This window comes from Chrysochloris asiatica, unplaced genomic scaffold (assembly GCF_000296735.1).
Source record: "Chrysochloris asiatica unplaced genomic scaffold, ChrAsi1.0 scaffold00210, whole genome shotgun sequence".
Lineage (NCBI taxonomy): Eukaryota > Metazoa > Chordata > Mammalia > Afrosoricida > Chrysochloridae > Chrysochloris > Chrysochloris asiatica.
The window spans coordinates 2,943,243-2,954,775 of record NW_006408728.1 but is presented as its reverse complement, the minus strand read 5'-3'; the positions used below and the strand labels follow the sequence as shown (position 1 = coordinate 2,954,775).

The 11,533-nt window shown below is 36.6% G+C and overlaps 1 protein-coding gene across 2 annotated transcripts in view; it reads left to right on the top strand.

The window, feature by feature from the left end:
• The window catches only part of PLA2G4A (phospholipase A2, group IVA (cytosolic, calcium-dependent)), a 164,392-nt gene that overhangs the window by 141,443 nt on the left and 11,416 nt on the right, over positions 1-11,533 (top strand). For both annotated transcript variants that reach the window (XM_006872693.1, XM_006872694.1), the window contains 2 exons: positions 7,311-7,506; positions 9,201-9,358. In XM_006872693.1, the coding sequence (XP_006872755.1) occupies positions 7,311-7,506; positions 9,201-9,358 (354 nt within the window). The remainder of the gene's footprint in view (positions 1-7,310; positions 7,507-9,200; positions 9,359-11,533) is intronic.

Genomic DNA, 11,533 nt, shown 5'->3' with positions numbered 1-11,533 from the left:
TCTGTTTCTGGACTGTAAGATTAACCACTCCCCCTTTTCTGTTACAAAACTTCTACCTTTACAGTTGTGACAGTCACAATTAGTCATGATAACAATTATTCACTATTGAATCTTACAAATCTTATCCCCATCTCTTTTCACCAGACCCATCTACACAAGATGACAGCTATTCAGTGGGGACACTTTCTTTCCCCAATACTCTTAAACTATACTCCCTCTTGAAGCCTTGAAAGTCAGTCACTTCGTGCCTTTATTGCCCCCTCATTTTAGGTAGCCAGTGTCTAAGTTGCCCGTCCTTATCTACCCTGTGTACTGAGGGGATAGCATTGATACTTGATATGAAGACTCTTTCCCTCTCTGTTGGTATTTAGAGTAACTACCGCTCTGAGTATAGGTCAGGTTAATCAGGACTATAAGGAGGATGCTTTACCACATCAGGTAATTCTCTCACCACCTCTTTCTCGGAAAGGTTTTCTATGTCTTTATTTTGCTTACTTGTTAATGCCTTCTTATCCTGTTTCTTTGCCTGCTATTTCAAGGCACTAAAATGAATGAAGGTGGGAGAATAGAATCTTTTCCTGATATTGAATGAAAAGTGTTGGGTGGTCAGCATACCTCCAAGACCCTTGTGAATCCATGGGGTCCTGCCAATTTCATGTTAGCTTTATTTAGTTTGCCCGTTGAAGGACAGTATTTCCATAGCTGCTGTAAAGGAGTGCTTACCCAGTGGATGGGATAGGCTCTGTAAGCATGCACCAACTGACATTGCAGTAGGTGGTTGGGGTCAAGGGTTTCAATGTATGTTCAGTAGGCTTGCTGGAATTGTCCAGTGTGGGATATGTGACATTGCAACCAGACACATTAAATATGTTTAGGATATGCTCATCATTAGGCAGAGGTGTAGATGACATCTGTGAGGGTGAGTTAAAAATTATCCACACTCTGGTTGTAGAATTTTCTTTTAATCAACTTTTAGAAAAGACAAATACACCATTTTTTGACATCATTTTTCAATACAATTTGTTCATCTCTCAACAAGCTTTCATATTCCCTTATTAAAAAATGTTCTAGGCTGAGCTGTGAGTCATGAATACACCACTGTCTTTGCTTCTCCATCAGAGGTGAATCTTCATCCTCAGAGGGCTGCTTTTAGGGGAACAAACAGGTCAAAATCTAATGGAGCAAGAGCAGGATTATAAGGAGGATGCTTTAATGCATCAAAACAAAGATTTTGCAAGTGTTATCAGTGTGGGCAGAGGTGTGCAAACATGCATTGTCATGCAAGATAACAATGCCCTTTGATAGCAGTTATCTGTGTTTTATCTGAAGTTTAGGTTCAGCTTTTCAGTGAGCATCTCACTATAATGAGCACTGTTGATTGTTGAATTTTTTTCCCTCATAATGTTGCAATACTGGCCCTTGAGAATCCCAGAAACTGTAAGCATCAATTTTCCAGCTGATGGTTGACTTTTGGACCTCTACTTGGTTGGTGATTGAAGGTGTTTCGATTCCAAACTCTGCTGTTTACTCTCAGGCTCATAGTGATGAATCCATGTCTAATCACCAGTAATGATTTTTTTTTAAAAGAAACTTTTACTTTCCTTTAAATATCAGTCCAAATTTTGTTTGCAGATATCCAAACGCTTCTGCTTATGCTCATCCATGAGTTGTTTAGGTCCCCATCTCACACAAACTTTTCAAAATCCGAGCCTGTCATAGATTATTTCATAGACAGAGCCATGAGTGATTTGCAAATCATTTGCCACATAACCCACTGTCACTCGTGTATTTGACAGAATCATTTCATGTACATGCTCATTGTTGTCATCAGCCGTGGATGTGGACAAGCATTTTAATATACCTGGAATGCAGATAATTTTTTTACTCTACATCTTATAAAGATATGATGGGCATTACTTATGAGGTTATGTGCCTGGTAGAATGATTACAGGTACAGGGTACACTCGCAGTGGCTGTTAGGTTGTGAGTACTGTGGTTGTACTCAGTTAGTTGTGTGGTGGTTGGTGTACAGATTCCTGATTTCCAGACAGGCAGCACACAGCTTGTGTAATCGGTTGTTAGGGGATAAAAGGATGAGGGGTTTACTCTACCAGTCACCAGGCAGACATCATAGGAGCACACATTACCAGTTGCAGGGGGAGTGTGTTGATGGGAGAAATTGGATGAGCTTACCACATGTTTCCATTTGGTAACATAACAGCATGTCATAGATTGCCAAGCAGGTAAGGATACACGCACTTCCAATTGCCAATCTGGCAACACAGGAGCACATACTACTGGTTGTTGGGACTAATTGGTGGGGCAGCAGGAGAAGGGGAAGGTGTACCACTAGCCACCAGTCAAATGGTATGGCAGTGGTGGGGAATAAATTTATGTCCATTGACATAAATGGGACACAAATCTGGTCTAGTTTTTCAGTACTCTTTTCAATGCTTAATGAATAGAAACCAGAATAATGAGTTTATTTGGGAAAAAAAAAAGGAAATGATGAAGGAAAAAGAGATAGAAGGCAATGAGAAAGGTCAGAAGTAAGAATAATTTGAAATTAGCTAGGTCTTACATATGGTAGAAGTAACGTATGCTTAACTTTATATATTTCACTTCAGGTAAAAAAAATCCATTTAGATCTACAAACAAAGGGGAAAAAATATCTCTATTTTTCTCTCTTATTTGTTGACATTAAAGTCTGGCCTTTGTGTTACATCCCTTGTGGTCTCAAGTGCCTGTAGTGCATGATGAAAGCACTCAATTGCTAACTAAAAGGTCAATAGTTTGAACTACATCATCTGCACCATGGGAGAAAGATGTGGCAGTCTGCTTCAGTAAATATTTACAGCCTTGAAAACCCTATGAGGCAATTCTGCTCTGTCTGATAGGGTTGTGATGAGTTAGAATTGATTTGAAAGCAGTGGGTTTGATTTTGGTGTGTGATTCACTTTTAATTCTTAGTTTGAATCATAACATCATGGTTAATTCAGTCCCAGCATCTGCTTTATGGACTCCAGTTCTTTGGAACTGATATAAGGTTGATACTTGGGATTGTTTTTGTTGCTGTTAAGTTCCGGTGAGTCAATTCCCACTCATAACTACCCTGTATAGGCTTTCCAAGTAGAAGCTGGTAGATTTGTACCACTGACCTTGTAGTTCACAGTATAGTGCTGATTCTACAGTGCCATACCTGGAATTAAGTATAGTAATTTCGGTTGTATCTGTGTTGAATACTGAGGAACAGATGTCTTGGGATGAGAAAAAAATCCAGCATTAATTTCTCCTTATTTTTTGTGTGAATATATGGTAAACTCATAATGCAAAAGAGCTATCTGTAAAGTGTTAATACAGAAAATTATTTCCACCTCTATTTCATCACAGAGCACTTGGATCCTAATACGTCATACTAGCATGGCTTTGTTAGGAAGTGACTATATCAATAAAATAATGAATCATAAATTGTAGTTTCTATATGCTGTATCTTATATGAGTTGCTTCAGTATTTGTATAATTTTTGCCAGTTTTATTCATATATTTATACTCCACCCAGCTCTCCAATCTTAAAAGTATATCTTAAGAAATATCTTTAAGTATGAGATTGTAGGTGTGCACAGAGAGAAAGAGTCTTATTTTCTCTAATGAAAAGTCAATGTATTGTTTTTACATATGTTTGGGAAATTTATGCTATGGTTTGCATATATTAATTACATTTATATTTTTTCCTGTATTTTAAGACTATTAATCATGTTTGTTGTTGTTGTTATTGCTAAGTGCTGTCAAGTCAGTTATGACCCATAGTGACACTGTATAAGGTTTCTAAGGAGTGACTGTTGAGTTTGAACCGCTGACCTTGTAGTTCAAACCGACTCTGCAGTTCAGTGCATTAAACCACAGCACCACACCAGGATTCCGCTCTAATCATGCTTAAATATTCTAAAAGGAGTGTAAATATTTTACAAAGTATCACTTGAAGAAGACTGTCAAATTTTTATCTCTAGAAAATGTTTTTAAGATTTCCTCTAGTGTTTAAGATTTCCTCAGTGTTACAAACAATTAATGAATTGATGCTAACCAAAAGCTTGGTAGTTTCAATCCAATCAAAGGAAAGGACTAGAGATCAACTTCTGAAAACTTAGCACTGAAGACCTTACAGAGCACAGTTAAAACTCTGACACACAAGGAATCTCTATGATACAGAATCTATTTGACATCAACTTTGTACTATGAATTAGTCTGTGGAAATATAAAGTATCTGAAGTGTCAAACAATATGGGCATTTTGCTATAGTTTTGGGACCAGGATTTTTTTTTTTTTTTTCTTCACTGCTTTTTCTTTCAAAAATAGTTCGTTAAACTAGTCTTCTCTACTCACACTCTGTGTTGTGATTTCTTAGTTTTTTATAAAAAAGAATGACACATCAGACAGGAGATGGTTTTTCCATCCTCTAATCACTATCTCTATAATCATCAGTTTTCAATCTTTTCCACATCAGGATCCCATAAGGAAAGGGAAAGTTTCCGTTTCTCCCCCATTCAAATGTATTATCTAAAAATAGCCTGGCCTTTGCCTCACGTAATTCCCTTTTCCTCTTTCTCCACACATCTACACATCATTGGTCATACTTCTTGAGTCATGTTTATAAACAGTAGGAGACTTCTTTTTCTTGTCCTCACGCAACTGAGCCACAGTGTAAACTTTTGGTTTTCTTTTGATGCTGAATAATCTTGAATGAACAATTGTGAATAGTGCCAGACAAGAAATAACAAACTGAATAATTGAACTGAATACAGACTGGGTGATAAAAATTTTCTTATTTCAGGCAAGACATTAGTCATGCATATATGGGATTTTTCTGTGAAACATAATCACATTTAGCTTAATAGAACAAATCTTTTCATAGTCTTTAAATCCTTTATTCTACCAGATTGTTATTTCTTTACAAATAGTCTGGGAGAGAACTGATCACCTTAACATTCACAACATTCCATAATTGCCATAAATGTTAAAAGTTCAGCTAAGTGTTTATTTTTCTCTGTGCAATTTTGAAATACTTATTTTTATTGAATATAAATTACTGACTTATTTTGTTGTTGTTTTTGTTGTTAAGTTCCATTGAGTCAGTTCCAACCCATAGCCACCACCCTGTATAGGGTTTCCAAGGAGTAGCTGGTGAGCTTGAACCGCCAACCTTGGAGTTCAAATGACTTTGCAGTCTGGCACATTAACCCACAGTGCCACAGCAGGACTCCACTGACTTATTGACATATTACCATATTTAATCCTCACAATAATTCTATAAGAAAGATACTAGTATTAGCTTTATTTTACAGATGAAGAAAATGAATTACTTAGAAATAAGTAACAGATGAGATGAGATTGAAAGCCTACTATTTCAGGGATAGTGAACAACAAATACTCTGTTTATTTTTAATTTATGGCCCTTAAAGTGTTATTAGCTATCATTAGGTAGGAAGTATACCACTGCATACTTCAGTCCAGAAAATAATTTCTTCCTTGTTGAGTTGAAATGACTAAGATATTTGCCTAATGTAAGCCAACTAGCAAGTTAAGATGTCTGGTTTCATTTAGGCAGTTGAGACTTCACAGCCAGATACAGTGCTGTCCATCACCCTTGACTCCTCTATCATACTTTATTTACCATTATATCTTTATTTCATTTCTCTTTCTCATCTATACACTCCTAGGTTTTTCAGGAATGACCTTTTTTATGCCTGGCATATAGGAAGTGCACATTTACAGTTGTTAGTGAATCATAAACCCTCTGAGGAAGTAACCCAGCTGTATTGTAAAGTCACTAGTGAACTGTACTTTTTTTCATCCCATGTATGACAATTCTATACAGGAAGGATAATTTGGTTGCCATCTCTCCCCAAGATATACATCTCATGACTGTTTTAACTCACTTCTATGTTCTCAGCTCCTAACATAGAGACTGGCAACCAATGATTATTATGGAATGACTCAAGATGCCAACAGTAATTCTGAAAAAACCTTAACTGAAATAGTAATTTCCCTCAAAGTATCTTTCTTTTGGGTTTCCCTAATGCTGCTCCTATCGCTCTTCTTTTTTTCTGTTTTGGTTTCCAAAGGTGTTACCTCCCCTCTCTTTACCAGTATTTGCTTATCAAACATATGCATACATTTACTATGTGACAGGCACTATCATTTACTGTGACAGGCATTGTTCTAAATACTCTAGAAATACTGACCTATTGTAGTCTAGCAGAAATTCTATGAAGTATGTATTATTATTACCATCTTCATTTTGTAATTGAAGGTATTGAACACACAAAAAAGTGTCTGAGATCCCATAAATAGAGCTCACGGAGTTGCATATGAGGTCTATTGATTTATGCACTCTAGTTAAAATTTGGAGTCTTGGCACCATAAGAGCAGCACTAGACTGTGAGCCAAAAAGTTCAGAAGTTCAAACTCTTCTGATTCTCAGAAATCCTATATTAGTTTGCTGTGAGTCAGAACTGAATGAACAGCACTTAACAATGAGTGTAAATTTAAATATTTTTTGTGTTTACCCATTGTACTAATCTGCTGTGATTCAGGAAACTAAAAAGAATAAACTCCAAATCTCAGTATCTGATTATAAACACAGGTTTCTCCATTATATTTCATTACATTGTAGCAGCTACGAATCAGCTGGGATGGCTGTGTTCCATGCATTTCCTCATTTCTTATTTTGCCCAACATTATTCACTTACCAAGAGAAGAGTGGATAGATAAAAACAATAATACAAATTTGCCACACCTTTAACTAAGCTCTGGTACCTGTGTATGGACACTTTACAGTACCAACATGCTGGAGTCTAAACTCAACTTTTTCCTTAAGTTGGAGCAACAACAATGACGGAAAAAAAGCTGATATACATATATAAAGTGCACACTTGGTGAAGATGATATGGTTAAAAATCCATTAACAGAGTTCCTCATTCTGTTTCATTTATTCCTAAGGGAAAATCTCATGCAATTTTCTAGCAATTACATCAACATAACTTCAGTTTAGTACAGCAATAATATTTCAGATGCCTGCTGTGGAGTTAGTCCTTTGCCAAGGATTGACATCACAACAATAGGTTTTTTGTTGTAGAGCACTGTAATTTTGTTTTGGATTGATGAGCTTCTTCAGAACAGAAACATTATTTATCCTAGCAAGCATCTCACTTCTGACACGTAGTAGACACCTAATGAATACTGAATGATAACCATACCAATGACACAGATAGAGACTGAAAAATCTCCAATGCATCTCTCTCCCTCTTCCATAGGAACTTCTACTTGCAGAAAAATGGGCTAAAATGAATAAACTCGCTTTTCCAAAAATTGATCCTTATGTATTTGATCGAGAAGGACTAAAGGAGTGCTATGTCTTTAAACCCAAAAACCCCGATGTGGAGAAAGATTGCCCAACTATCATTCACTTTGTTCTGGCCAACATCAACTTCAGAAAGTACAAGGCTCCAGGTATGTTGGGAATAGGCTAGATGTTTGATATGAAAACAAGACTCAGTTTGAGTAGGCTCACAATGGTCTTCTGTACTAGTTGTTACATTTTGAAATTATCTCTCACTCTAAAAATAACTACTATCTTGAACTCCCAAGCACTTTCCCTTTGTTCCACTCTAAAATGCCCTGAAAGGTTAACAACTAGTGCAATGAGAAGTTCTTTGCTTTGCCAGAGACCTTGGATTACATTTGTTCTGATAGATTAGTTCTGACTGATTGTCATATGGATAGTTTAATATTTGAATATTACCCCTTAAAAGAGCTGTGTTTTAGAACAATTAATGCAAAAGATGCTGGAAATTTTATTGACCACCTGATTAATGTGATCTAGTCGTATAGAATGGCTAGCAATTTGCCAACATTTACTTGAGAGTGTGGTAGCTTTATAGGATAAGCACTGGACTATGAACCACAGGTCAGTGTGGTTCAAGCCCACCAGCCGCTACATGGGAGAAAGTTGAGGCTTTCTGGTCCCACAAAGATTTACAGGCTTGTAAACCCCATACAGGGTTACTATGAGTCAGAACCAACCAGAACCAACTTCAAGGCACTTAGCAACCAACCAACAGCAATATACGATGGCTAGTATGTGCCAAAAATTCTTTCAGGTAGAAATAAGAGAATGAAGTTCAAGACAATGTAATGCTGTTTTATGACATCCAGAGAAAATTTAGATTGCTCTTTAAGGGATATTTTGGTTCATTAAAGGATATCTAAAGATTAACAGGCATATTATGATAGAAGTCTAAAAGCAGTATCATTTTAGGACCAGGATATGTAGTCTTTTAAATAAATCATAATAGTCATGGAATATAGGAAAGAAATATAGAGGCAAAAGTAACCTTTTTCTTGATTGCTCAGAATTCTAGAAGAGGGACCAATAGGGTTACAGATGACTGTGAGGCATGCTTCTACACAAGAAAAGGAAGAATTTAGCTGTGTGTTAAAACCAAGTATATTTTCTGTCACTGTTAATTCTCGAGGAAAGTCTCAGCGAGCTCTTGGTATATGTAGGGAATTCCAATGACAAGAAGACAGTGTCATGTCTTGGTTTCCCCAGGAGAAGATTCTGAGACAAAGATTGGAATGTAAGTTGTTTATTTGGGTGGTATAGAGAACTTTAGTAGAGGTGGTGCAGTGAAGGGGATGAGAGCAGACAACAAAGACTGGGTTATAAAGCCAGCTACCATAATGGGCCAGTGGAACATACATTTGTAGAGAATCTCTAAAAATGGAATTGAGCCTAGAATCAACAATTTTCCCTTCTACCCACATGCACCAACAGGCAGAGTTACTTTTGTATTTATATGCTAAGTGTGCATAATCATTGTTTAAGAGCTGCCTGGGATAGAGCATTCATTTCTAGAACTTTCAGCCTGGATAAAGCTACCTTCCATAGTAGTAGGGAAGATCAGAAAGCCATCAGGCAAATAAATGCAAATATTGTCAGTTGGGAATCACCTGAACACATAGAAATTTGATAGAGTACACAGTATATGGATAAAGAAAGTAACACTGTAGGTACATATAATAAGACTTCTTTGGGGGTCTCCAGTATTATTTTGGGAGCTATTTGTTTGTTTTATCCCCTAAGGTTTATACTTTTTAATAGTTTTCAAATTAACACCATTTGTAACTCTTCTGATATTTAGGTGTTCCAAGAGAAACTAAGGAAGAGAAAGAAATAGCTGACTTTGACATTTTTGATGACCCAGAATCACCATTTTCAACCTTTAACTTTCAGTATCCAAATCAAGCATTCAAAAGGTTGCATGATCTAATGTACTTCAATACTCTGAACAACATTGATGTAAGTACCTACCAAGACTACCAACGAGTATTTTACTCCCATGCTATATAAACCCAGTAATACTTTCTTATAGTTAATTTAAAAAATTATGAATAATACCCCCAAATGTGGCACTTTACTTTTCATGAATTATTTTATGAATTTTCAGAAAAATCCTACAAAATTCACAGGTAAGTAAATTGTTTTAAGTATTGCCAAGTTGCTTCCAACTCATAGCAACCTTGTATAGGGTTTCCAAGGAGTGGCTGGTGGGTTATCAGCCAGTGCTTACCCTGCAGTGCCACACCTGTATTTCATGTTGTCGTTTGATTGATTGACTGATTGATTTGTTAATACTCAGCTTCTATCCAAAAATATCTAGTGTGTTTATATCATAATAAAAAAAGAAATATAAACCTAGGAAAGTAACTGTAACTGAGAGTACAGTAAGTCTAAAAAAATAAATAAAAATAAAATTTAGTGGATACACTCATGCTTTTAAATGCCTTGATTTTCTTGGGCCTTGGCAGCTGATGTAGTTTTGAGTTGATTCTGCTCACATCTTAGAATTAGAGCTCACAGGAGTATTGGGTATTTTTTAATCAGAAAAACTTGGTTAACAGTTTCACAGTGTTAATCTGCCACCTAGTGGTTCCATCTGCACATTGTCATTGCATGTAATTCAAGAGTTATAGATGTATAGGTTCATTTCCTTTTTTTAAAAAAATTGCCTGTGTCTAAGAATTCCTGCCAAGATCCAGTTATAGAAAATACTCTGTCTAGTTAAGGACATTGGTACTTATTATATTTTGTGTTCGTGAATTCATTATAAAAGAACTGACAATCATTATATGTATAAGTCATCTCGTGTGCTTTTATTTTAAAAGCATTTTCGGTGTTTGGAAAATTATTATATATTTTTAAACTTTACCTGCATATTTCTTCACTATAAGGATTGATAGTTTTCAGATTGTTATGGAAAAGAAGCAGCCGACTTATTAATATAAAATTCTAGAAAGACAGAGAAATTATTAAAACAGTTGTAGTAGGACATTTGATAGCAGAATTGATATGGTGCTGTAGGATAAGCCTAACCACAAGGTAAGCAGTTCAAACCTACCAACTGTTCCTCAGAAACCCTATACAAGGTCGCTATGAATTATAACCATAAGACAACAAAAAGCATTACAACCAACAGCAACAACCATGAGACAAGCTGCTCTTGACTATTCATATAGCTTCAGATCTGAGAGTTATTAATTTTCATGCCATATGGTCAGTTTAGGTATGATTCTGAAGGATAAGCTTTACACTTGTAACCACAAGGTTGGTGGCTCAAACCCACCAGCTGCTCTTTGGAAACTGTATACAGGGTCACTATGATTTGGAACAGATTCAATAGTACTTAACATCAAAGAAAAAAATAGCAGTATAGTCACTTTAATTATAACAACAGTAATGATGCTAGTTATGGAACTTTGCTGATATCGCTTATTCTGTAGATGAGCATCAGTTCCCATAAGACCCTAAATTAGTACAGTATTATCATTGTCATGCTACAAAGGAGGAGTCATCCTCAAGGTTGATGCTCATTCCCCTCAACCTTACACAGCCAATAAATTACTGTGCTGATAGGCCGTTTGATCAAGGCCACCTTCATAGACCTGAAGTCTTTTTTTTTTTAATGTTTTATTGTGAATTATATGATAGTTTACATGAGAGAACCTCAGTTCCATATTTCCATTGTATATCATTACATTGCCATGGTTCCAATCCCCTCCATGCATCATCTTCCGACCAAAGGGCATATCCTAGAAGCCCATGCTGTACACTCCCCCCTCAGTCTTCAGCCCACAGTTCCTCTCCCTCTCTGGATCCAAAGTCCCCAGCCGCTTCATCCCTCCATGTCATCATATCTGTCTCCATCTCAGGCATCCCTGGTTCTCTGGGTGGGGTCCTGTTCTCGGATCTTATCTGTTGGTGGTCCCAGAGACCTCCGCTCCTAGACTGGAGAAATAATCGCTCTCTTCCTTGCTACAAAACACCTATCCTTGTTTCCAAAACTCACAATCCATCTTGATAACCATTATTCACTACAGTACCGCACGTAACCCATCTGTATTTCATTTCATCAGCTCCACCTAGACAAATTGGATAGTACTCACTGGTGATTCTGCCTTCCTCCATGCCCCCTAG